At 40.0% G+C, this 27,862-nt stretch overlaps 2 protein-coding genes across 10 annotated transcripts in view; both read right to left on the bottom strand.

Annotated features, from left to right (window-relative positions):
• Positions 1–3,200: 3,200 nt before the first annotated feature.
• On the bottom strand, positions 3,201–21,845 carry hipk1b (homeodomain interacting protein kinase 1b). Of its 6 annotated transcripts, XM_028004169.1 has the most exons (19): positions 19,616–19,945; positions 17,596–17,657; positions 16,640–17,370; positions 16,318–16,509; positions 16,056–16,237; positions 15,826–15,949; positions 15,604–15,723; positions 14,878–14,964; positions 14,592–14,776; positions 14,335–14,485; positions 13,417–13,603; positions 12,342–12,460; positions 10,485–10,619; positions 9,389–9,549; positions 7,881–7,952; positions 7,351–7,518; positions 7,050–7,270; positions 6,856–6,968; positions 3,201–5,097 (listed from the first exon to the last, which is right to left on the bottom strand). In XM_028004169.1, exons 3-19 carry the CDS (start codon positions 17,366–17,368, stop codon positions 4,609–4,611), a joined length of 3,435 nt encoding a protein of 1,144 aa, XP_027859970.1. In that variant the 5' UTR covers positions 17,369–17,370; positions 17,596–17,657; positions 19,616–19,945; the 3' UTR covers positions 3,201–4,608. The 6 variants fall into 6 exon arrangements, with proteins under 6 accessions (XP_027859970.1, XP_027859968.1, XP_027859967.1 ...); XM_028004167.1 differs by lacking the exons at positions 17,596–17,657; positions 19,616–19,945 and adding an exon at positions 21,809–21,845 and having other exon boundaries at positions 9,389–9,546; XM_028004166.1 differs by lacking the exons at positions 17,596–17,657; positions 19,616–19,945 and adding an exon at positions 21,809–21,845.
• Positions 21,102–27,862, bottom strand: part of LOC114136273 (calmodulin-binding transcription activator 1-like) — a 78,662-nt gene continuing 71,901 nt past the window's right edge. For all 4 annotated transcript variants that reach the window (XM_028004163.1, XM_028004165.1, XM_028004162.1 and 1 more), the window contains one exon: positions 21,102–27,637. In XM_028004163.1, coding sequence (XP_027859964.1) covers positions 27,562–27,637 — 76 coding nt within the window. In that variant the 3' untranslated portion in view covers positions 21,102–27,561. The remainder of the gene's footprint in view (positions 27,638–27,862) is intronic.

Here is a 27,862-nt window from a genome sequence, read left to right on the forward strand (position 1 = left end):
CTTTTGAGTAAATGTCCTGTTTTATAGCAGTGCATACTTTTATAGTAACTAAGTTGAAGACATCAAAATGCTCATTTTAATTTTAAAATCCTGATTATGTTGTTAAAGTGCAAACTTATCCACCCATCCATTATCCAACACAATTATCCCTTGTAAGGTACCTCCAGCCTTCGTTGTTTTCTTTCAAAATCCTCTTTTGTACTTTGTAAGGCTTGGATAAGACAACATTTAATAACAAAATATAGCTGAGTAGATGGGTGAACTCTTACACAAAAATACAGACTCAGTCTCTACATGCCTAGTTCAGTCCTTAAATCTCACTTGGGAAAATCTTAAAAATTAGAAAAGAAGTTGTTTTTGTGCTATTTTTTGACACGATTATTTGTGTTGCGGTTCCTCAAATCACTTTATGGTATTTTCATGCAGCTGTCTGTAATTCATGCATGAGCACAACTGCAGTTTTCTTTTGGCTCAGACACACACTGCCGCAGACGTGCAACAAGAAAAGGCAGGAACAACCACAAAATTTGCATGAACCAAAAACAATAGACTTACTTGGAAGGAAATCAAGGATGAGTAACGAGGAACCATAAAATCGAATCAGATGGCACAGGTTCCTCGGCTGCTGCTGATAAACGCCCCATAAATGTCTGGATTGATTAACACACAGAATAAGAAGCTGAAATCTAGAATGACTGCACGTACGACAGCCATGCTCACAGTAATGCTCAGTCGTCGCATGTTTTGTTTAGACAAACGGCGAAAGGAAAAGGAATGAATCCTGGCGGACGTGAGGAAAAGTCCATGTCCATACGACTGACTCACAGGCGTCCTGAATCAGAGGGGTTTTTGTTCTACAGATCTATATGGGCGGTTTCTCAGGGCGGCATTAGAAATTGAGAGTCCAGATTAAAATAACATACACATTATTATTATCTCTTACATTATTATTATCTGTCAGCTGCACCTTCAAAAAGTTATCAAATGTTTTTACGCATGCACAGCCAATGAGTAGTTGGCGCCCCCTGATGGGTACTGAGAACAGGGAGACTGTAACGTGTTTTGAATAGGCCAGTATCCCATAGTTTTCCCGTCCCCAGAATCGGGATGATTTCCAGCTTTTGGAATGGTTGTAGAGGCGCCACTCTGGAAGAGTTAGACTCAATACCACACTCTGAATTACAAGTAAATACAGGGAATCATGTGATTGCACAAACCACATCCACATCTCCTGCAGTAGAAAGAGAATCTGACCTTTCTAAAGAACAATTCGCTCACATTAAGGATGCTTTATCAGCAACCTTTGAAATATAAATGCTTGCTTCATATCTAATTTTTGCCATCGACCTTGAAGGAGACACTAAAACCAACAAGAAATGCCAGATGTCACTATTTGGGAAATCTAGTTTCTCATTCAGCTACAGCAGCGACAGAGAAAAAGAAAAGTGGATTGAACTGAAGTTTTATGTCAGCAATTTATAACAGCATAAAATATGTGGCTTCGCCACTTGATTACTGTCAAAACAACTTCAAGCTGAACGATAAAAAAAAGAAAAACTGGCTAAAATCCAAATCCAGATGCAGGTAGCGTTCAAGCAGCCAAAAACATCAAAACAGGCTTTACGGTCGCAGGCATGCAAACAGAAACCGGTTCTGTGTAGAGGGGATTCCTCTGAGGATTAACATTTTTTCAAAATTCCTAAAAAAAAAAAAAAGTTGTAGAAATTCCTGATCAGAAACATTGAACGTTGTATTTTGTCGTGTGGTTTGTCAAAATCAAACCAAATCTGGAGCCAGTTCTAGATCTAGAACTTTAAAAGAAATGTACATTTTAGAAAGTGAAATTATATAGATGCATTAGAATGAAATATTCTAAGCCATTATTTCTGGTCTTGATGATTCTGAACCTTGATTTAAGAACATAAAATCCCTGCTGCTTTGAACAACTGAACACTCTGCTTTTCTCCTAAACTCAGAAAAGTCGCCTGTGTCCTGCATGTGGGATTTATCTAAGTGGGTTCTTGATGTGCTGAGTCCAGCCTCGGTCCGCTCCTTGTGAAGCTCCACAAAATGTTTTAATTTTGCTCAACAATCTTCTCAAGGTTATCCCTGTTGCACTTTTACCTTCCACTCAACCTCCTACAAATATGCTGTCACAGTATAATTTTCAGAATGAATGTTTTTTTGGTCATCTGTAAGCCATAATCATCAAAACAAGAAAGAAATATTTCATTCTAATGAACAGAGTTTCACTTTCGAAAACAAGTGATCCCTGCAGCGTTCAGTGCTCACTGTTTGAAACGCAGGAACACATGGATGAAACCGGTTAGGAAATTTGAAAGAATTTTTAATAGATTGAAAATTTTTGATTTTTATTAGCAGTCTGAGAATGTGCCCCTTTTTAAACTTTCATCCGAATTGTATTCTTCAAAACATTTCTACATCTTTTGGTCTATATCATTAAGCACTTTTAGATGTTTAGTAACGGTTAAAACCTTTACAGTTCCTTTTTTTCAAATAAAAAAGAAAGAAAAAAAAAAAAGACAAAAAGAACCGTCTTCCCAATAAATTGATTTGGGTTTTATTACCCCACAGCTACCATTCTATCTTAATCCTCCCTTTACTAAAAGTCAATGTTTTCAACCTTGAAGGAGTTTTCTCTAAAACCAACTTACTTTACTCGCCACTAAACTGATAGTAAAAACCGACGCTTGCTCTGTGCAGTTTTCTGGGTCACGTGGAAGAGTTAAATATAGAGACAGTTCTACCCGATAGCAATAACAAAACTAAATGCAATCAAAAACGATCATTAATCATCATAAATGATGTATGTGAGAATGTGGCTGTTCTTTTTTTTTTTTTTTTTTTGGCTAGTTTGTTGATTCTTGCATTGTGTGTGAATTGTGAGACAGTTATTTTTTGTTTTTGGGCATGTGCACCGACTGATGGCACCCTTTGAATTTCGTTGTCCTTGTGACAATGACAATAAAGATTGATCTTATCCCTATCTATATAAACCTTGAGCCACTATAAAACAAAACTAAAAACTCAAAACACTTCTCTGGAAGTAACTCTGTTTATGAGGGAGAAGAACGTGATTAAATCTCATCTGCATTTTTACTCGCATGGCAAACGCAGATTTAACCCTCTCCGCTCAGAAATGTGTGGCAAATAAAGAATCAAGTTTTGAAGCAAAGGAATAAAGATTGTGGTTATTTTATTGGAAACAGTGAAAGTGGATTATTTGAACCCCTTTTTCCCTGAATTAGCTCTACCAAACATCCTCTTTAACTACACTATGTTAGGATGAAATACAGTTAAATACTCAAGACATTACAACACAGAACCGATGATGGAAAACAAAAACAAAACAAACAAACAAAAAGAAAACACAACGAAAGTGGGAGGGTTTAACCTAAAAGCCCGCAAACCATCCAGAGATCAGCGCCTTAAAGACGACGATGCTGGCAGGAGAAGCCGTTTCGCAGCTGCATGTCTGAACACAGTGGTTGACGGTTTCGCCGCCTGCGTGTGTCGACAGATCTACTCCCCCCCCCCCCATTTGGCCTGAAAACAGACAATAGGAAAATTTGCCTCAGACAGCTGGGAGCGTCTTCCCAACATACAGTTACATAAATACGTCTTTGTGCAGAACAGGGGGGTAGTTTGTTACAGCTTTCAGGCAAGAAAACAACTGGCCTTAAATCAGTTTTAGTAATAGTAGGTCCTAAAAGTCTGGATTCACATGAACACATACATTTTTCTTTCCAGTAGACATGAAGCAAGGGGGAGGGGTTTATTTTATTTACCCCCCGCCCCCCACTTCCAAGAATCTAAAAAATTTTTTTTAAAAAGCGCTTTTCACATGATCGCTTCGGGAAGGAGATCACGCTCTGAACTTTAGCAGTACATTCAGCACTCTGTTTTAAAGTTCTCTATTGCATACAAACATGATCGATCCGTCCGATACGCCGTCACTACAGAAACACAACAACCACGATTTAAATTAAAAACATAGCCATCACAGTTTTCGCCGCAACTCTTCTCTGAACATCTTGGCGGAGCTTCCTCTTCCATAAACATCATAATTAAAAAAAAAAAACAAAACAGTAAAACGACATGAGTAAACAAACATGGGAAGGGCGGGGGCAGGGAGTTACAGTATTTATGTTTGCTAAATAAATACAGGGCTTCAATGGATTAGTGTGGAAACTTAAGGCTCATGAGAAACTGAGGACTTGTTTTTGAGCATTTCTGCTGCTAGTGACAGGAGGACGATCTCTCTTTACAACAAAACCTCAAAATAAACAGATTTAACACAACGTCTTAGAACTGGATCGACTAGGATGGGGATAAAATATGAGCCATAAGGGGGAAAGTATTAAGATACATTACAAATAATACCAAAAGTCATTTCAAATACACTAAAATAGTCCAAAAGAGCATATAGATAGCTAGGGCTGAAATGCTTTCTTGTGGTTAAAAGCAGCAAACAATTAAGTGACAGACAGTAATTCTTAAGTTTCAGTGTCCCTTTGTGATAGTATGCGAGTGGGGCAGTAGATCATCTCTACTTTTTTTTTTTTTTTTTATAATTGCATTGGTTCCCTATAGGTAGGGGTACTGTGTCAGGCGCCTGGGGCTCAGCTGGTAGGCGCTGTACGCCTCGGCTCGGGGCGTCACGCTGACGTAGGGCGAACCGGCCGCGAACTGGTGCTGGTAGGCGGCGGGCAGGCTGTGCAGCAGGTTGCTGACCGACTCCTTTCGACCGGCCGAGTCCCTCCTGGAGGATGACGAAGATGAGGCGTACGTTGCTGCATAGGCGGAGGGAGAGTGTCCGTGGCTGCCGTGGCCCCGGCTGAGTAGCTGCTCCATGGCCTGGGAAGCCGAGGAGAGCGCCGTGGAAGCTGGGTAGGTGTACAGGCCGGCCGCTGCTGCTGCGGCGGCGGCGGCCGAGCCCGGGGCCAGGGCCGACACCTCTGGGAAGCTGTAGTGAGAGGCGGGAACAGTCGGAGGGAACGTCGGCTGGCGGTGTAGAGAGGAGTCGCCGTGGGAGACCAACGAACGCTCCTGAGACGAAGAAACCACTGACTGAACCTAAAAAAAAAAAAAAGAAACATTTTAAAGCATTAACGTTAGCTGTTAGCAAAGTGTTCATCATTTAAAACGGTATGTTTTAGCTCAAACTAGTTTTGCTCAGTTTGTTTATTGTCCCACCCAACACCCAAGTTTCTCACACATACTTCCTCGATCAGAAAGTTCCTAATTTTATTCGACAAACATTAATGATGTAAAAACATATGGATTTAAAAAAGCATGGATGATGTCTATATGACCATAAAGATGAAAGAGTGAAACTTCATTATTTAATTTTTTCCATGTTTATTCAGATCTGGAAAATACCTTTAGTTAATTTCCTACTTTCCAGTCAGCAGAGAGCAAAATTATTTATTGTTGTTGGATCAAGACAAAGTTATAAACATCCATGGAATACTAAGAAGGGATCAGATCATTTCCAAACCCAGCTGCCATTATAGTCTCATCCAGCAGGGGGCAGCTTTGGCTCAGTCAATTTCTTCTCCTCTCTTATTTAGTGGGTTATTCTAATTCATTTTAGTAAAACTAAAACTTCCTAAACAGTCCTGGGAGTAATTTGTAAAAGTGTAAATTGAGTTTGCTCCGGCCTTCAGTTATAGAAAACTGAATGGACCTGCAACAAAGTTCAACTATTCTGGCGAATTCTGCATCCTTTAGCTGATGCCACAGTTTGCAGAATGATTACAAGGATCTCATTAAAGGTTTAGATCTACCTCAGTGAAAACAGTCAACAGAAACTAAAAGGAACACCACACCTACAGATGGTGGCAGCATCATGCTCTGTGGTACATTTTCTGAGTTGGACTATTGTCAAGATGGATGAAGTTGCGAACAGCTCCAAAAACCAGTCGGGTTTGATGCGAGACCTTCTAACATGGTTTTCCATTTATAGTGATTCTAAACATACATCAAGGTCAACAAAGGTTGACTTTAAAGGAGGAAAATTGCATGTTTAGTCCAGCCAGAGTCCACAATCTGATATGAGACTCTGTGGGAAGATCTGTGATGTTACAATATTACATCGAGATGTAACATGTTTTAGTCAAAAACAGAGACTGTATTATGAAACTAAAATAAAAGCTGTATTGTACAAGATATGACGCACTGAACGTGGCAACAGTCTGAGATACGGAGACGATGATGCATCATTCCAAACTCCAGGAATATTAACAGGAGCCAAGCCACAACCTGGAAGATTTCATCTCCAACTGAAGGTTCTGCCTGAGCCGTTTCCCCCCCCCAAGCAAAATCTACTGTGGTTTGGTGCAAAGACAGCGTTTAAATAATCGTTTTCTCTCCCATCCAGTCTAGTCAGTGATAGAAATATACAGAAATTGTTCACAAAATACCCCAGAGACACATGTTCATGCTTTATGGCTAAACTGGAAGTGCCTCAATGCTCCAATGTTCCATTTTTGTCTTTTTTTCCCCTCTGATCTGAAAACCGCAGAAAAGAAAAGAGGAAAGTCTATCAGAGCAAGTTACATAAGAAATGACTGCAAAGTGAAGTTGCCTTTTCAAATAAAAATGATTTTTTACTACTACTTATTATTTTAATTTGTTAATCCACTGATGATAATGTCAGTGTTATTTCATTCAGTTCACCATCATTGCTTACACACATTCATTCACCTACATTTTTTTTTCCTTTACACTACGGCACCCTTGCTATGGATTTTGTATTGTGATGTATAATTACTGAAAAAAACAGAAGAAAAAATTGACACAAACAAACAAGGCAGCAAGATGAAGCCTCACCTGGCTGAGGTTCAAAGGGTGGGACTGGCTTGGGAGCAGCGCAGCTTGATCCCGGCTTTCCCCTGAGCTGCAGGGCTGCCGGTTGGATGATCTTTTCGGCTTCATGTAAGTACCTGAAGGTCCAAAGTGGAATCAATATTCATTTATCATTAATGCTTGGGATTAAACTCGACTGACATCTGCAGCGCTCTCACCAGTCTCCACGCGGCCGTGTGAAGCCGCCGCCCTCTCAGAGGTCTGGCTCTTGACCGAAGGAGCCACCACTGCCAGGGACTTGGCCTGCCGGGACGGCAGGGGGCCGGCGGCGTTCAGACTGCGAGGCAGCGGGGTCAGCGGGCTGGTGGTGGACGAGTCAGAGTCATGCACCGTGACGCAGCTGATCACATTGGTGCGCTCGGTTCGGCTCAGTCCAACACTAGACGGATAAATATTAGTTAGGATATTTTTGCCCAAAAGCAATAAGGAGTTTAACGCGGAGCAAAGGGTTGGACTCACCTGGCCGGATGGAACTTGCGCTCATCTTCTGTGTCTGTGTCGCTGTGAATGGTGATGATGCTGACCGCTGGGCTGGGGGTGTCCGAGATGACAATAGGCTGGGACAAGGCCACAGAGGAAGTGGGCGGGGTCACGCCGCTGCTGAGTATAGATGTGGTGGATACACCCCTAGATGGAAACAATTTATGTTTTTTATTTCTCTCCATCCAGACCAGGCAAAATTTTAGAACTGATGATGAAGGTGTGGGGGATTTTATTTCAGATTATTTGAAGATTTTTCTAACATTTCACCTCAACTCATCTAATCATTATTTGTGTCTTAAACAGGAACTGTTGTCACCCAAGTGTCTCCAAGCCTCTCTATTCAACTACAAACAGGTTGGACGGACTCCGTGCGAAGCATCAGAGGCGGCTAACGGATGGCTCAGAGAGGCACAGTTTAAATCAGAAAAAAATTAATTAAGGGATTAAGTTTGCCTTCATCTGGTACAACACCTTTTCCCAAGGGAAGCCGCAACCATTTAACAAACCTGTTTCTGTTCTCCCCACACCGGGCTTTTCCTTTCTTTCTCTCTTGCTGCGTTCTGGCTTGAGATCCGTTTCTGTTGGGGGTTAACAAATAAAAAAAATGAGCACAGCAAACAACAAAAGGAAAAAAGAAAAAACACAAAAATGGCAAAGATACAATTCTGAGCTATTTGGAAAGAGAGAGAGAGAGAGAGAGAGATCAACATATCACAGCTAGGCCTGTCACGATAACTAATTTTGCTGAGCGATTAATTGCCTCAAAAATTATTACGATAAACGATAATATTGTTTGAAGACCTTTTTACACTGATTTAATGGAAATAACGTAATAATGCATGCGATTTCCTGCCAAAGACAGATACACATTATTTTCAAAAGAACACTTAACACTGGAGCTGATAAACAAAATAAACAAAACAACCAAAAACAATAGTAAAATATATTCTCAGTCTCCATAAACAAAAAATTTACTTAAATTAAAAACTAAACAACACAAAGCCAAAGTGGAAATAAATACTGCATTCAACCAAAAGAGTGCAGATTATGAAGTCTGTATACTATGTTGCCCTATAGTAATAATTAGATTTAAATAGAGAAGATGGGCATATCCACTACCTGACACAATAGTTCACACTAAACATTTTTTTTGCCCCGATTTTCCCCTTATGACAGTCTTAGAGATTGTCGCTTGCAATTTCGTAACCTATCATCCTGTAGTGTGTGGTGTGTTACGGTAGATCATCATGGCCGCTCTGATCTAAATCAGGGCTTTTCCCCGACTGGGAGAGTTAACGCAGCTTGTTGAATGTGACAGGTAGCCAATCAGAAAGTGTGGATTCCCCCTTGTGCTTTCTGAGGGGAAATTACAGAGGGGATTCCCAAACCGCTGACGGTGCAACCCAAAGTCCAGCTCTGACTTATTTATAGCATCTTGGTAAAATGAGACAAAATGTCCAAAATGTCATTTTTGTTTATATTTGGGATGATAATTTCTAGTAAAAAAAAACAAAAAACCTCACCAACATCTTAGAGACACTAAAGAAGATGAGCTTTAAAAAAAAGCTATTTTTTAATAGCGATTAAGTTCATTTTGCAAGACAAAAGTACTGCTTTCAGCATTATTTAGTCAAATAGAAAGTAATAAATATTTACTAAAAAAATAATGCAATATTCAGCTTCTATATTTCTGAGTTCTTTCCTTCTTTTATTTTTTAACTATTTATTGTATTTACTAATGTGATAATGCTTCAACGTTGAAGACTATTGACTAACCGTGTGAAATATGAAAAAAAGAAAAAACTCAATTTGTCTAGAATTATTTTTAACGGCCCGTCTTCTTCCCACACTCTGAGCTTTTTCCTCTCCAAACATGGAGTCTCATTTCTGACCTACAGATGCCAAAATGGCATCAAATGAACCTCAACATTGAGACACTAAAACTAAAACGGCAAGTATACCAAATTCCTTGTCGTCCCACAACCCTGCGGCATGTTTCAACCAGTTCACCCACCGCCAGCTTTGTCCCGTCTGCACAGCAGCGCCCGAGTGAATGGCTTCCAGGGGAGATGCTGTGACGTTCGCCTGGTGGGCAGAGCCATGGATGGCCACACCTGGGACCTGCTGCCATGACGAGGGGATGAGGATTTGTTGGGCGCCAGTTGGCCAGGCCTGCTAAGAAAGACAAAAAAGACCCATGAGTAGATGCACCCAAGTAGATACCTAAAAATGAGAATCGGTTTTCTAATTGCTGCCATGGGCCAGACGTATTAAGCCATGCTGAGAAATCCACAAACTAAAAAAAAAAGAAGTAAATAAATAAATACAAGCCAGTTGCCGGGATCGTCTACAGGCAAAAGCACAAAACTAGAGAAGGGAGCAACCTTTCCCAAGCCATTCCTTTAATTATAGCATTGGCCTGCAACAAATTCACAGGATGAAACCATGCAAAGCACAAACAATGAAGCGCTGTAAACAGATCAGATAAAGAGTCGAGTATTTACAGAACCGCGGTGCCTGTTAAAGAAGATCCAGATTAGTTCAGTCCCCTGATGCCAAACAGTCTGCTGATCGTAAATGTTGGGAAAGAGCATGCCACATGTTCAGGGGCTGAAACAAAAGAGGTGTGTGTGAGAGCTTTTAGTAGTCGCAGCTCCGACCTCCACTGCTGGAAATCGATGGCAGGACAGGACAAAGAGAAGCTACAAGCAAAGCGCAGACCAACTCAGCAGCGCATGCGCTCCATGCCCTGAGCACACCTACTGGGGGAAGAACTAGGGAATGAAAATGGGCGGATGATGTAGCGGTGGGGGAATAAAAAGGGGAAATGTCATCAATCTTGACGTCATGTTCAAACACGAAGTTTCAAAAAAAGTAAAAAAAAAAAAAAAGTGCTGTTGGATCATAAGGGGGAATTTGAGCATGGACCAAATGTGATGTGTCCATACATGAGATTGGAAACTACAAGGACTAGCCCCATACAACGTGTGGCACAGAAGGAACAGAGAACTTGCAAACGAATGGAGGGACGGAGAGAGAGAGAATGGGGAAGGAAAGCTGCCAGTGTTAGTGAGCGAGACATTCTCCACAGGATGCCGTCGGTGCTTTACCAGCACAGTGGCCGTGTGCTCCAGGAGGGCGGGCCGACCCACTCCAGGGCCCAGCCCCAGGGGAAGGGAATACTGAGGGGCTATGCCTGCTGGGGGTGGGTGCAAGGTGGCCACCATCAGGGGTGTGCAGGAACCCTGGAGGAGGAAGGGAGGATAGAGGAGGGCAGCGTTAGGTGAGAAGTTAAAAAAAAAAAAAAAATTGCAAGGTCAGGCCCTTCAGCCCTGTGATTGGCTGAGGGGAAGCACAAACAGCTGCAAAGAGACGGACAGAGGGAACATTGGTCAGCTATGTGACTGACGTAGGAGTACTCAACATCCCCCACATTAAAAAAAACAAAACACTCCAACCGGCTCTGAAAGGAAATCCACAAAGAGCCAAAGCGCAACAGAAGTACAAGCAACTTCATCTGCACAACCTTTGAAAAACCTAGATTATCTAGTAAAAACCAATTGTTAAACCCATAAGATTTTTTTGCCTACTTTAAGCCATGTTGTCAGAGGATTATCACAAAATGTGATAAAATCCTGTTATGTTTCTTCTAGTATTCACATATAAGAAAGTCAAAATCAAACACATTTTTGATCAACCTTGTGGTCAAAACTCTGAAAGAACTTATGAGTCAAAATTTATCAGGACTTCTTTTCTTAGCAAGGTCAGACAGTATTTGCTAACCACACTGAGAACAATCATTAGGGAAGCGCGAAGTTTGGCCAGAATATATTTTGAAACATATTTTCCCAACTCTAAGTTGTGTAAACTTCAAGGTTTATGGGCTTAACCGTAGAGTATGAGGCGAAGCATAATGAGGGAGAGTGAGGCCTCTGGAGATCAGCACCCTAGATCAAGGTATCCAAAATTATTAGGCAGCTAAATTAGGGAAAAAACGGTTTAAGAGATTCTGAAAACTGAAAAATTGCAAAAAGTCTGAGCGGGATGCAGCACTGTTGTGATAAATAATAAAAACCAGCAATTTTTTATTTAAAATAGTTAACCGGTTCCAGAGAAACATGACTGCAGCAATTTTAGAGAATACTTTAAAACAAATTGCTAACAGTTTCCTACAATATACGGTCGGTAACCAATGGCCTTTGCTACTAAACTGATTCCAGTAGCAGACTGGTGCTAGAGTTTACTAAACACCAGTTCTTTGAGTCTGTAAACAGAAACCTTCACCCTGGTCCCAGAATCCACCAGTAATTCTGCAGCTAGCCAAAGGAAAAAGCTCCTTTATTCAGAAACCAAAGGCTCATGGGTAACTGTAGTCAAGAAAAACATTACGCTCATTTTATATTCACCCGTCAGAGTTTAAACAGCTTTTCCCCTGAATCTATAAATGTTATTTCTGATGCCTTAACTTCTTTAACATCACCTTGATGCACTAAATTTAGCCATCTATAACTCCAGTCCTTCAGCTCTCCTAGTGCAAATCACAGATCAGCAGTTAATGGAAATAAAATTTAAGAGCTGAATCAGTGTTGTTTTTATTTTACCCCTCCAGGTGGTCTTTTGTAGGCTCTAGTGTCCCTTATATGAAAGTAGGCTGACAGGAAAGGGAGAAGAGGGGGGAACGCATGCGGCAAATATCGTTGGGTCCGGGAGTCGAGCCCGTGACGGTCAAGTCAAGGCCTCAAGGCCTCCAAACATCGCGCTATCCCCTACGCCACCACGGCACGCCCCTATTTTAAAAAAAATTATGCTTCTATAAAAATTTGAAAGTCTTGTATCTTGTTTCCCAACCCTTTTGTGTTGATGTAACACATAAAATCCAACAAAAAACACTGAAGGTTATAGTGATAATGTGAAAAGATGAGCTTTTGCAAATCCCCAACATATTTGAATATCATAAAAATGCTCACCTGGGTGAGCATACTTGGTTGGATCTGCAGTGACTGAGCAGTCTGGTTCTGAGGTACTATCGGTACAGAGTTCTCCACCCTGACAGGGAAGCTGGAGCTCTTACTCGATGGTTGTAGCCCTGAAAAACAAAACAACAATTGAAACAAAAACACAAAACCAGAAAAACAAAACAATAAAAAATAATCCAAAGATCATAAAAAGCAATTTTTTCAAATAAAACTAAACCCTATTTTTTCGTTCTGTTTATTAGCATAGTTGTGAGAATGCAAGGCTTCTCTAGTACAAAGTGGAGGCTGTGGTTCCGTGGGTTGCCACCAGGGGGCGCTAAGGTGGCCTCAGAAAGTTGGGAAGATGAAGGAAACAAATGCAAAAATAAAAACTGAACCCCATCTATTTTTTAATCAATACATAAAAATATAATCAAATCTGTTTTTCAATCATTAATATAGAATACAAGTTAAAATAACTTAAAACTGATCTATATACATTCAATATTAAAAATATAAGTATTTATAATATTTGTCATGGTCATCCTTCTGATCAAGCTGCTTTCTCCTCAAGCTAGCATAGCACAAGGAAAATGGACAAGTATATGAAACATAGCTTAGATTTTATTTTACTTTATTGAACAAGACTTGTGTTGGAACTGTGGGATTAATCTAAAAAAAATATAACAGATTTTCTTAGAATCAAGAGGGGATTGTGGCGATTTTTGTTTAGTATCAGGTAAAACTTTATGACATCAGAATGAATAAAGTTATATTACCTGATAATAAAAATGTTCACCACAGAATTCATGGCCAAATAAATTTAAAATGCATGAGACAGCATTTATGTTAAATGAAAGCAATAATTATTGAATAGTGAATAAAAGTGGGGAAAAAACATTGTAAAAAATTGATATCCCTTACATATTTTGAAGCATTTTCTGTGGGCTTCTAAAGGGGCAGAAGGTAATGCTGTTTGGGGGACCAGAGCATCAAAAACTTTGGGAACCGCTGCCTTAGTCTAGTATATGCTAATGCAGAATAAATTCTAAGAGAACTGCTGTGTGACTAAAAGTCTAAGATCTACCTTGAATAGTAGAGGGTGGACACACAATAAGGGTCTGCTGGAACGGTTCTGTCTGGCTACACAGCCCAGCAGGACGGGCTGGAAGTGGGACGCTTTGTTGAGCCAAACCAGGAATGTTGATAGTGGCCTGTTGGTAAAGAGCTGGCTGGTAGTTCAGCAAAGGCACCGCACCCCCTGCAGAAGGCACCTGTTGGGATGACGCCACTGATTAACACCAGAAGGCTTAAGGGTTCAGAAACACATGTTTACTGTCATTCATCTTAGATACTTCACAGAATGCAGTTCTGCTTTAATCTGGTAAACCACAGCGTCAATGCTGACACAACTGCCCTAAAATAACTTGATATGGTCAACTTCACTGTCCAGCTCAAGAAAACACCACTTTAGTGGACACACTGCAAAAACACAAAACATTACCAAGTATGTTTGTTCTAGTTTCTAGTACTTTATCTTATCAGTATTAAGAAAGTGACTGAAAACAATCTCCTCTAGCTTGCTGAACTGCTGCTTGTAAGTTCGTTTTGTCTTATCTCAAGTGTACCAAGATATCTGCAGTAGAAACTAGACCAAACATACTTGGTAACATTTTGTGTTTTTGCAGTGGAAAGACAAAGATCTCTGTAATTATTCCCCTGTAGAAAGTGGCACTCTTTGAAAAGCTACAGATACCACACATGGACTCTGCTGAAAACAATTTCTAACTTTTTGGAGAAGAGTAGAAAATACATTTTGTAAACCAAATTGGCTTGAGAGTCATTTAAAGATATCAGGATGAAGTGTTATAATACATGACATAAGCAGAGTCAAAGGCTTAAAAACCGGTTTATGACAGAGAGCAAAAAAAAACAATGAATAGCCACATTTAGTGTGTGCTATTATAGCCAGGTGTGCATAAATATTTGCACGCACAGCTCCTACCTGGTTATGCTGGTTAAGCTGGCTACTGAAGGTAACAGTGAGGTTTCCTGCGGCAGCACTGGGAACAGCATTGGTGGAGTACAGAGACTTGCTACTGTCGTACGTGCTCCGACGTTTGCAGATCTCCATATTTTGGAAGCATGACTTGACACTGGGGGAAAAAAAGTTAGAGTGCCAATATTTTAGCAGCTACACCTAGGTAAGCACTTTCTCCAAAAACTGATTCGACTCCCCCCCCCCCCACCGCCTCCACTTACTGTGAGCTGTGCGGATAATTTATTAGGTGACTCATCGTGACAAAAGGGTGACCCAGCGTTTTTGTGGGAGTGATTCTTTTGTCAGCATCAAGACGAAGCATCCGTTTTAAGAGATCTATGAACTCTCTTCTGTCAGCTTTCTCAGCCAGCATGTCCGTCCCCTCCAAATGAGATGACAGGTTGACCTGAATGGAGAAAGTAACAAAAACGGTTTCATAGTCAACAAATACTTCATAAGATTTCCGAGACATTAAAACAAAGTCTACAAACTAAAGATGAAGCGTACCTGCATCATGTCATCTAGACAGTTGAAGATGTACTTTCTGGCCTCCTTCGATTTGATACCCATCTCCATTTCATGCTCTGCTGGTGTCTGGGGGGAAAAAACCAAACAAACAAAGAATATAACGCATGTATATCTTTAGAAATAAAACCATTTTGGAATGATGAACCAAATTATGAGAGAACTTAAACATTATGCCAATTATGAGAGAATTTTAATGAAACATTGCATCAAAAAATTGGGGCAGGATTTGTTGAACAGCTTTAATTGTTTAAACTTGTTGTTTTATGAGACAGATTAATGATCTGTAAAGTAGGAAGTATATGTAGGAAGTTTTATAGAGCAACACAGATTTCTGCCTGATAAAATTGTAATGTCATGTATTAAATATACTTTTACCATTTCAAGTCTGTTATGTTTTTACTTTTGTTTTTAATCTCTAACGACTGTGTTGCACAATTTGTACAAAATTCTCTAAGAAATAAAATCTAAGCTGTGTTTCATAAAGATATTTTATGCAACAAAACACTAAAAAATACCTTAAAAAAGGTTTGACTTGTTTTGGATGGTTTAAGTTTTCTCAACTAAGCCCTAGTCTGTGCAGTAAATCACTTTATTGTGCTACAAGAATCTCTTAAAACTGGGATATTTTAGCAATGTTTCCATCTAGTTGTCATCTACTACATATGAGTAGTAGATGTGTGGTAAGCTTTAGTATTCCATATCAACCTTAAGCCGCCAGAGCGGGTAGCTGGAGTCTGGGCCTCGGTTGAAGAAGCGGCTGGTCTTTGTGCCGGCGCTCAGGAGGTATTCAGCTGGGAGGCCTTGAGTCTGAGAAATGTATCGGATCTGGAGACACAGAGGAGAAGGAATCAGTTTGTTTCGTATGACCTGCTGCATCTTCTCATTTTAGATGACTAGATTTAAGATCTGACCAACATCCATACTGACCTGGTCATACTCGGAAGCTCCAGGGTAAAGAGGCCAGCCTAAAAACAGCTCAGCAATCACACAACCCAACGACCACATGTCGATGGCCTCACAGAACGGCAGGCCCAAAATGATCTCTGGAGCCCTGGATGGCAGACAGAAATTGGCAATTAATGAATGAAGTGACAAATCTGATCCCAAATGTTTTTTTCCCCCCAAAATAACAGCTTGCGTCGAGTTTAGTAAAATACCTGTAGTAGCGAGACTGTAAGTAGGTTGAGCACACAGCTTTCGACACATGACTCGCAGAGCCGAAGTCTATAACCTTCACCCGGTACGGCTGCCTGATCGGGTCAACCAGCATGATGTTTTCAGGTTTCAGGTCTGCATGGATCAATCCTAAACTCTTCAGTTTCATCAGTGCTGTGGCCACCTTAAAACGCAAACAGCTATTACAACTTCTTGACATACAATGACGACGACGACAAAAAGAAGACGCGACGTTTAGCCAACCTGCTGCAGGATGGGTCTGATGTGTCGTAAGGGGAGCGGGCTGAACTTGCTGTGCTTGAGAAAGTCATACAGGTTCTGCTCCAGCATCTCAAACACCAAGCAGGTGTGGCCCTTGTGTTGGAAGCATTCATACGAGCGCACAAAATTGTACTCGTCTGCGTTCTCTGCACTCAGCCGATTCAGAATGCCCACCTGTGGAAAACAGAAACCAGCTAGTTAGAAACAAAAGCTGGTTTACGAAGCTTTCCATCAGAAAAGTCCAAATCCAGTGAGATGAAAAGCTCCTAGAGATTCAACCTACTGAATCATGAACGTGCTTTACCTCGATTTGTCCCTGACGAGCATATGAAGGATGGTTTTTCAGAATCTTGATTGCCACGATCTCATTGGTGCCCCTTTTCCAACACTTGGCCACTTGCCCGAATGTGCCTCTTCCCAGGAACTCTAGGACTTCATAGCTGGAGGACATGGAGCAGAGGATCTCATGCTGAACGAGCTGATAATCCCCCTCGCCGTTGGAGCTGCTGCTCTTGGTGGTCGGAGCCGAGTGAGGTATAGACTGGCCCGTGCCGCCTCCCCCCCCTCCGCCTGTGCGGGTGGAGTAGGTCGCTGCGGGAGCCGAGAGCTCCTCCAGGATTTGAACGCTGCCACACCCGCTCCCGCTGCCCTCACTGACCTCCTCTATCTTTCTCTTCTGGCCATGCCTTTGGCTCCTAACTTCTGACGATCTCTCGTGATTGTATGAAGAAGAGGTCGCCTGCTCAGGGACGCGGCGACTGGACCCGCGAGGAAGACTACCTGTGCTATCAGCGGCTCGCACCACCACCTGGCCCCTGGAGCCCGTAGCAGCAGGAGGGAAGACGAGCGATGGCGCAAACGGAGGCACGGCCATGGCTGGGGTGAATGCGTACGCCGACTGGCCTGCTATGGAACCATAGGCTTCAGTGGTGGAAACGTCCCAAACATTGCTCTCCACCTTGAGCTTCTTAACTCGGCAAAAGGCACTGGAGGAGATTGAAGGGGGAGAGAAGACTTGCAGCTGTGAACTCATTGCTGCAAGAAGGAAAGAAAAAAGATTTACAATAATTGGAAAAAATGGAAAATAATCAGCATCCTCAATGTATAATTGGGTATATTACCATACGTCTGTGGCTGCAGATTTTTGCGCAAAGCGCTGAATGTATGATTATGCAACTAGCAGTGATACCTCATCAACAACATCTTATTTGCTTCGGCGAGTTGCAGATAATTTATACAAGAAATGTAAGGAAAACACACCCAGAATGTTATTCGTCAGCCAATTTCTTCCTTGGTGTTAGTGATATGGCTTGTGAACAGAGCTGAAATGTCATTCAGTCAAAACAAGAGTTGATTTACTTGAGAAAACAACATAGATATAAATATATATACCATTTCTAAAAAAAATGCTGTTTTGTGGAATGTCTGGAGCCCACCAACAAATCAATAAATAACTCAAAAAATTTTAACAGAAAACTTTAAATCACCAAATATAATGTAGTAAATGTGACAGTTGGCTGAATAATGCCCCTTTAAAAGTCAATTAACCGAAATTTATCTTATTTACTTTAAAAATGTGTATGATCGATTAAAAACCCAGGAAAATATCAAATACGTTTTAGAAATTCTCAAGATTTGTTATTTAGGGTAACTGCTTTTAAAAGTTTTAATTAAAATCTGCACTCCCCAATTTCTGTGTGGCGTTTGAACTTTTTATTGCTGTATTCAATGGGGAAAAAGGTCCAGAATATTGCATAAATTATTCCAGTTTTGTAATTTTGGGTCACAACTTTTCACATTTTTATATGAAATTTGAGAAGCCTAACTTTTCTGAATATTTTTGACAGACTAGTAGGGAAATTCTTATGGGGATGCACTAAGAAATTTTGATGCAGACTTTACCACTTGACCGACCTGTAAAAAACCCAACAATTTAATCTTTTACCAATTGGTGACCAACAGGCCACAGAATTACATCTCACTTGGGTATGAATGCTGTTACCAACTAAAGGACACTCCAATTTTGATAGTTTCAGAATCAATGACATGTTCAAAAATCAAGCAGCATTTAAATTACCATTTAAATGATCAACTCTGAGTCATTATCCTCTTAGAATAAGAAATCCCCTGGTTAACAACAAGAGCACACAAAACGGGACATTGCCCCTGCTCACAAAAATAATTAGTGACAGGAAGGCTTCAATTTAAAAAAAAAAAAAGTATAGTTTTATATTTTAGGGGGAAAAAATGACATCAGGAGGTCTAAGCTTGATACAGATCAGAAAAGGGGTGGAGATCAGTCTCTGCTTGAAGCATCTCTAGAAACTGTTGTCACAACATTAGAAGAGAAACGAAAAGGACTGCTTATCTCTTCTCAACATAATTATACAGAGAAACTTTGAAACATGAGCATGGATGACAGTACCAGATGAACTATGCACTAGAACACCGTCACACATCACAGGCTCCCAAACAGCAAAGGCCTGTCCTGCAGGGAAAATGCAAGGACAACCCCCCAAGGCCTGGACAATATGCTGACCGATACCGACTTACATTAACATTTACTACCAATTCTGTCCTGATCTAATGAGATTAGGACAACTAAAACAAGCCCAAAACGTTATAATCTGAAGCTGTCAACGTGCTTTATCTTTCAGAGAACATTATTATATCTAAATCCTTCATTTCTCAGAGAACAAAAGAGATAAAAAAAAATATGTCTAAAATATATATTTCAGTTCTATAAGGACAGGTTGATAACAAAAATCTTTGGAAATCGAAAGTGTTTCTTAATATAATCCATACATGTATAATTACATGCGACAAACTAATCAGCAAAGCATCGTCATGAGATTGAAATGCAGAAATTTTATATTTTTAAGGATGGCTTCATCTGCTGTACCCAACTAAAGCAAAATCACCACAATATTCTTTCAAATCAGATAAGTTTAAAAAAAAACCTTTACAAAGAGGTTATTACTGACTGGGTGTTGAAGAACAGATTTCCCCAACACTGGTGTTAGAATATAAACGTATATGTATTAAAAAGTGTACCTAGGAGTTTCTGTCAGTTTTTGGCCCAAATGCATTCATAAACCTGAAGGATTTTTCAACCAAAAGCACAAAGATTGTTACTCAACAGACTAAAGCTAGCATGCTAACGCGTTATCTCCCGACAGTCGTGGCCTCACAAATCCAACGTTTCAATGTACAAAAATGAAACCAATGTTAACATACATGTCTACATCCAAACGTACAAACATAAACAGCTGTAACCTACTGCTTTATGTCGCCCCAACAGCTTTAAATCACAGCTCCGTCCACGGTTTAAATCCCACTGGTCGGCCAGTTATCCGGTTAGCCTCCGCTAGCTAGGCCTGCATTGTTTCTTCAGTCGAAGGCGAGCTGGTCAGCATTACAGCGCCGAGTTCCCACTGGAAAAAGCCCAAAGCTCTCATTTTCTAGATAAATTAAATACTCTACTTCTAAAATATGTACAATTCATAGTTAAAGGATCGCTTGCTCTGCTCTTAAAATCCGCCCTCCGTGGAGTGGCCAAATCCACTTTTCTCCGGAACGAACCACGGCCTTATATCAGCTGCAAGCTTTACGACATGTCCGGTTTCTACCGTACTTACGGTAAATTTTCCAAGGCTCGGATGCAGCAAATAAACCACATATTTTTACTGTTTTTGGGAGAGAAACTGAAAAATAATAACAAGTCTAGAGTTACAAAATAAATCCCAGACTCCTGTATATGCTACAGTGTCCTAAAAAGTAGAATCAGTGAGAGGACAGTAATATTGAGGAGGGTATCACATATTTACGGTAAAAATGAATTGACGTATGTACTGGTAATTTTCCGGATTGCCTTGGAACTTTCTGTTAACACTGGAACTGAGTGTTGTAATCTGTAGTCCTAAGTAAATACTCTTCACGCTGTTTTGAAAAGTTTATGTAACTTCTCTCTAAAAGATGTCGACTGCAGAGACAAACACTTGGTGTATTTGAATACATGGAAAACATTGGTAAATGTAGTAAGTTTCATTTTAAAACATATTATTAGAATACAGACAATACAAGTACAATTTATTTGTTTATTCTATAAATCGAGTAGCTGCAGTTAAGTATTTGCACTTTAATTAATATCTTACGAACACAGCTGTATTTATAATATGTGTAATAAAATTAGCTATTTTATCTTATTAATTATAAGTGCTTTTATTACTGATTTTCTTGTGGTATTTGTAATTAAAATACCACAAGAAGAAACTCCCAGGTTTTTAAAATTGGAAGAAGTCCTTGTCATCAACCTAATCTTTAACTCATTTCAAGTCTGGACTCTGATTTTAGTAATCCTGACTGATATTGTCTGCTTTTATGTCTATGAGAAAAAAGGTAATGTCATTATGGAGTATTTAAATATCCCAGATCATTTACTGAAGTACTCTAAACATTTGCAAAATGTACATTTTAAACATCAGAACTAGAGTTTAATTTCATAATGGTGACCAATCTTTTTATGATTGTGTTCACGTATATGTAATAAGGAATAAGTGTTTTCAAATATTTTCAAAGTGCAAAAATCTATTTCTTTTGCATACTTTTGACTACTGGACAAGTTTTACACTTTAGCCACATTCTAACCCACCACTCTCCTGGATCTGCATGTCACCATGAAGTACTTCATCCGGGCCATTTGGGGAGTAAGAATGAAAATAAGAAAAATATACCAAATAAGAAAGAAAACATCACCCCCCCAAAAATAGGTTAAAGTGCAAATTTTCTTTTTATTCTGATTTCATTTTACAGCAGAAATTATGTAAAGCATTCAGAAGACATATTCCACATATAAGGGCAATATTCAAAAACACTTTGCATGGCCTCAGCAACAAAATATTCTTTTTGAAAACATCAACAAGTTAGTGATGCTTGTGCATGCATGTTTGTAAAACAAACAAACAAAAAGAAGGGTTAAAAACTAGGCTACAAAACGAAAGAGAGAAATGAGCGGTTGAGATCGGCTTGAGAACACAACAGCAGGCAGGATGATGGTACAGCAGGAGATGAGAGAGAAAAGGGAAGACAGGGGGAAAGAGGAGGAAGGAGAGGTCTAGCCATAGGTTATCTATAAGGGTCTACCATTCTAGCATGCAATGTGGTGTTTGGCCACGCCCTCTTGAAACAAGGCCTGAAAGATTATACGGTTCATTTCTAGGCGGACGTTTGAGAACAGAGGCTACCTCCTGTTTACTGTAGCAAAGGTTCTTACCTGTCAGTCTTTACTTTATCTTAGTTACATACTCTTTACAGTCATCATCCTCTGCGAAACATGATCCTGCTGATGGAGTTTCTGTGGTGTGGGATGGTATTTTGTTTATTGTACATGTTGTTGAACTGATGCCTGTGTGTGTACATATGTGAGGGAGTTTCACAAAGTCATCTTTAGCTTTGGTGGTGAGAGAGGGAGGACAGTTTAATGTCTGTTCAAGAGGAACTGTCCTCAACATGGCCGTCAGCTAGATTAAAAAACAAACAAACTGAAAAATAAACGCCAAACATGAAGATTGTTATGATGATGGAGATGTATTACTTACAGTGCCTTTAAAAAGTATTCATAACACTGCAATTTTTTTTCTTCTGATTTTGTCTTGTTTCAACTACAAACTTTAATGTATTTCATTGGGATTATCGGGTGGCTATGAAGTGAAAGAAAAAGAATACACGATTTTTAAGATGTTTCAAAATATACCTCTGAAAAGTGTGGCAGCCATTTGCATTCAACTCTCTTTGCTCTGATACCTCTAAGTAAAGTGCACCCAGTTGCCTCTAAGGTCACATAAGAGAGTCAAATGTTTTATAGAGAAAATTACTGAACATCTTGAAGTCCAAGGAACAGAGCAGACAGGTCTGGGAGAAGTCGTGGAGAAGCTTAATGCAGGGGAAAGCTATAAAACAAACCTACAAAGACAAGGCTGTCCAGTCGAACTGAATGGCTGAGCATAAAGAGCATTAATCAGAGAAAGATTCAATCAGCTCCTCGTTACTCTGGAGGAGCTGCAGAGCTCAGCTGGGGGAATTTGTTCACAGAACCACAGTAAGGTTTTTGCACCACAAACCTGGCTTCTATAGAACGGAAGCTGACCAGATTCACGAGAAGAGGAAAAAAAGAGGAAAAATCCTGGAGAAAAACCAAGAGTCTGTAAAAGACTTGATCAGAGCTGAATTTTCTGCTGGAATGACCCTAAATATGCAGTCAGAGCTGCAGCAGAATAGTTTCGATCAGAGCATATTCCAGGCTGAATGATCAGTCAAAGCCCGGATGTAAAATCTAACTGAGCTTGAGCTTAACAAAGAAAATGGGCTCAATTTTCAGTCTCTTTAGGTCTGAAGAGCTGGTAGAGACCACTTATTGCAGCCTTAATTGCACCACTAAATTCTGCATAGAATGAATATGGCGAGTTGCATCAAATGCATATCACGCTTTTCATATTTTTATTACCAAAAGATTAAAAAAAACAACAAACATGTATCAATTTCCTCAAATTTAACATGTTAAGGTCTGGGATTGTAACATGACAATCCGCTGAGCCGAACAGCGACTTTCCATGAAAAAAGACGTTTGTGTTGCTATTTGAGCTTCGTTATCCCAGTTCGCTAAAGGGATTTGGGTCCTGCTTCAAGATCAGCTACGCTTGCTTTACGAATGCAAGCTAAGCTTTGTTTGCAACAGTATTTATTAGTGTATTGTTTTTGTTGTGAGAAAGTACGAGGGTTTAATACTTTTGCAAGACACTGCAAGATACTGTAATTCAGAATAATCTAAAAATTATAGGATCCATTATAGGATCTGGTGAGTACATTAAAGTCAAGAATATTTGCATCATTGTAGTTTCTTATTACTTGCTTTGAATGTCATTTAAATTTAGACAAAAATCTACAAATCTAGGAGTATTTTGAGCGTTTTTTTTAATTTGGAAGCTTGATCCATGACACACCTTAGGTGATGATTTTTTTGGAGGGGGTTATAAGAGCATGTGTGTCAAACATTCACGTTAAATCTGAAGGTGCTACACAGTGACTGAACAGATGTTACAGTATAAACCATGCACGCACACATACACATACAACCAAATGTACACAGCCTCCACATGTGGGACACTTGCGTTAACGCAATCCACATACCATCTCCCTGTCCTTCAACCCTGAGTATAATCTAAAGGAGAGATTTCATGCCTCCCAAAGACACAAGCACATGAGAGAAAGAGTGTGGCCTTATTTGCGTATGAGCCAGACTGTGTACGTTTGAGTTCCACGCTGTGTGTGAGCACATCGGAGTCAGCGACCAAGTGACAGAAAAAAAAAAAAAAAAATCCACAAAGAGGATGACTATGAAAGTAATTTAGCCAGATAAACACGTTAGAGTTCTGTTTAGCAAAATTATTTTCTGGGAGTAAAATAAGAGTGAGATTCAGAAAACACACGAGTCTCCCAATAGTGATACTGTGAATTGGCATGTGATAGTGCCTCTCATAGACAGAAGCAGAATTCAATGGGTTTTTTTTACTCCTCTGATAGGTACACACAAAGGTAGGGGAGATACTGTCATATTTGTTAGCCCGACATAGTCACACATATGATCAATTAGGCCATGAGCGTCCATTCATACCAGACAAATTAGGGTTTTTAACAGAGAGCAGAACACTGTCAAGTTCAATTTTAACACACAATTTAGGAAAATAAAGAGATAACTGGGAACATTTTTGGAGAATATACAATACTTCCTGATATTAGTTTTCTGTTGTTGAGCAGGCACTTTCTAAACAAAACTTTCCACAAGATTAAACTACATGTCGTACAATTATGGCAGTGACAATGAGGAAAAAAAAGAAAGAAAGCAAAAAAAAAAAAAAAAGAAACAAACCATGAGTTCAGAGACATTCTGTTTGAAGATGGAAAGCTTTGACTGGAGGCCTGGCTGGATCTGCTGTAGGTGAGATCGATGGTCTTAATAAAAGCAAGTATGTTGCTGGAGCACAACCACACAGTAAGAGATGTTAAATGGATATAAAAAGTCTACACACCTCTGGCTTTGTAATGTAAAAAAAAAAAAGTGACAAAGATAAAACTTTTTCCTCCTAAACAAACTGAAATCTTTTAGGCGAAACAAAGACCCCTGAAATAAAGTGGTTGTATAAGAGCGTAGCTCCTCTTTTGTGTGTTTGAACTCCAACACTCTCCTGTACCTGCCATGTGCCTGGGCTGTTAGGATGGCAACACAAATGCCTTTTCTTACAACGAGATTGAGCCAACCAAAAATCTGTAAAGCAACCATCAAAGTCTTCCAAAAGCATGTTTGGAAATGCATTACGCTTTGACAGAAAAAAGGTTGGACTTTTTGTTGTTTTTATTTTGGTGGAACTGCAGGGGTTTAATCAAATGAGGAGAATTCTGAACAGCAAGCACTAAACCTTCAGGTTTCTGCTAGAAAGCTGAAGATGAACAGCCGGTGCTCAGACGTATCATCTGAGGAGGGCTGTGTACAGCAGAGGCTCTCGTAATATGGCAAATTTGGATAATTTTCAAGTAAGAGTGAACAAATATTACCAAGTCAACATGTGTCCTGCTGATAGACTCTAACTCAAGCTGTAATAAAATCAGAACATGTTTCAGGAAAGCTTTAGTTCAGGGTTGTCCACACTTTTGCAACCACGTTATTATTATTATTTAAAAGATTTCAGTTTGTTTTTAACTGAGTGGTAAGGTTCACAGAAAAAAAGAGTAAATAAACTGAATTTATAAAGCCCCATCCCCAGACAAAAGGTCACCAAGCTCCCCCCATATTTTCCTATACTATACAGTTCAAATTAAATTAAGCAAATAAGCAGTTTCACGTAAAAGTTTATACACCAACGCCTATATATAAGCCTATGTTTCACATTAAAGATGGTAAGAGATGAACATCTTTTTGTATCACAGGATCCTGGCATTTTAATGTGTGCAGACTTTTTACACCCACTGTGGCACCCTCTTCTCTTCATTATTCACCAGTCATAGCATTCACATTTTAACATCATCGGCAACTTTAGCATCATCTTTTATACTTGCATCGTCCCCATCATCACTTTATGCATAAATCTACCTTTTTCAGATAAACTTCAGGACTTGTAGGTCTACATCTGAGCTAGAACTAGGTTACTATTGTTTACTGTCAGCATGTGCTGCCTCTGTGGATCTTGCTGATAACTTTAGAGTTCTGGTTTCCCCAGCATAACATACTGTGTTTGTTAGGCAAAAATAGCATTCATAATGATTGGCACTACTGGCAAAACGGGTTTAATTTTTGCTAGCCAAGAAACAAAAGCACAAAGTGTAAATGTTTATTTATTTATTTTTTTTTCGTCTGAAAGATCATGGTTTCAGTTTACTTTGTTTTCCCACTTATAGTTCTAATGTTAGATTTTTCGTTTGCATGCTTTTAAGAAAATGTTCTTTTTCAATAACACTTATACTGGATACTCTTAAAGTGAAGCAGTTAAAATCCTCTCACAGTCCATAGCCACTAACATGTTCTTTTAGCTGTTTCTTTTGTCTTAAATCTCATGCACATTACTTTGTCTGTATTATCTACATTATTTACAAGCAATATGCCGTCCTGTGTACCCAGATCTCTGTCTAAAGTTCTCGTTACGGGAAGTAAAATAATTTATAATCTTAAATACAGTCTTCTTATGAAAAAGTTTCAGGGTCCTTGTATCCCCTTACCTCGTCAGTTTATATACAGAAATATGCAATAGTCCAAAATATGGATTTGATCGCCCATATAGGGCTAATACAGGGAGCGATGCCCTATATAGGGGCAAGTATAGGACCCATGTCCTTTACAGAGCAAGCATAGAGACCTCTTGGAGTCAAGAAGAAGTCAAGGCAATGTTATGTGACTCTGTCCTCAAAACCACAGTCAGGATTTGGAGGTTCACGCAGAACAAACTAACAGAGACATTTAACCATTGGAACATGTCATATTTTATCACACCGGGAGGGGAGGGGTTTTTGAGTTGGGGGACCAGTCTCGAGTTAAGCCACTCTTGAGCCAGTTAAAGAAATAATTAGACCCTTAAAATAAATACATAATAAATAAAGCACCCAAAAAAGAAGTCGTTTGTCCTTACACAGTTCACATTACACAGGGCAAGGATAAGTCGATGAAGACATGAGACACAGTTACACATAGAAATACAAAAAGAAACAACACTAAAGCAGTTTGGCAAGCATGCAGGAGCTCATAGCTCAAACACATGCATTGAATTGAACGAACATGGACACACCACGTCGGGCGAGCAAAAGTGCTGCCGCTGAGAACAACTCCATACAAAGTCCATGTAGCAAATTAAGACATCGTTATTCAGGCCGCTTCCCTTTTCTCTAACAATGCTCCTTGTACATTCAAGTGCAGTTCCTCCCCCCCTTTTTTTTTTTTTTGATTAGGTGACTAATAGCTTTGTAAGCCGGTGAGTCAGAGTGGTTGGGTGATACTGTGAGATACTGAATCAGCAGAATGATTTGCCACTGTAGCCTTGTAGGATGATATAGAGGAGGAATAAGCGGGGGAGGGGGAAACCTTGCATGCAAATGCAACACAGAAGTGAGTTTTTTTGGTTTATGGTTTCTTATTCTTTCACAGATCTGTTTGGATACAAAAAAACACAGCGGGTTTTGTGTTTTCTGCATGTCAAAGTTGCCTCTTTCGCTAGCCAGCTGTTTCCCGTCGGAGCCTCTTCAGCACATCCAGCCGCTTGTCTTAAACAGCAAGATGTTGTCAGGCACTTCCTCTTTTTTTTTTTTTTTTTTTCCTTTTAACTGCTTGTCCCGCTCGACAACTTGCTCTTGCAAAAAAACATACCCATGAGGAGTGCAAAGAATGCCATGAGGTTAATGTGATGGCCTCCCAGTTAAACTGGAGGAGGATCAGTGCTGTGAGCAGAGCCTGGTTCTGGGACTCTGCCCAGCAGTATGTCTGTCTGAGCTGCCATGATGGACACCTATCCTGTCCTCAGTCTGTCTGGGAAGAGTTTTTTTTTTCCTCTTGAGAAATGAGGCCAGGGAGGTTGAGAGCAAGGAGGAGAAAAGAGGGGACAAGGAGAGGCTGGGCGATGGAAAAGGAGAGGAGTGGGGTTGGGACAGGAGAGATGGATTGGGGGAAAAGAGGGGAGGAGGGTAGATTGATCACAGGCTGATGGGGCTGTGTGCAGGGCCTGGTGATGCATTCTCAGGACCCCTGGCCTTTCTCTGCTCTCTGGCCCTGAGGAGAACCAAACACACATTAGACACAATCAGAAAATACGTTTACAAGGTCAGTGTGTACGTATGAAGTGGCTCGCTAAGCTATTCACATTGCATTTTGTCACATTGCAACCACAAAATTCAGTCTATTTCACTGGGAGTCAATATGAGAGACCAACACAAAGTAGCGCATGCTTTTCTTACATATAAAAAACCTGAAGCTTAGCATGCATTTGGATGCAGC

The sequence above is a fragment of the Xiphophorus couchianus genome, chromosome 20 (genome assembly GCF_001444195.1).
Source record: "Xiphophorus couchianus chromosome 20, X_couchianus-1.0, whole genome shotgun sequence".
Lineage (NCBI taxonomy): Eukaryota > Metazoa > Chordata > Actinopteri > Cyprinodontiformes > Poeciliidae > Xiphophorus > Xiphophorus couchianus.

Bases quoted from the DNA above. Each gene is read 5' to 3' on its own strand.
- hipk1b (XM_028004166.1), bottom strand. From the start codon at position 21,845: ATGTTGAGGACAGTTCCTCTTGAACAGACATTAAACT. The intron at 15,724-15,825 runs GTCAGTATGGAT...CTGTGTCTCCAG, and splicing joins GAGCTTCCGAGTATGACCAG to ATCCGATACATTTCTCAGAC. The intron at 14,486-14,591 runs GTAAGTGGAGGC...TTTTTCCCCCAG, and splicing joins AATTATCCGCACAGCTCACA to TGTCAAGTCATGCTTCCAAA.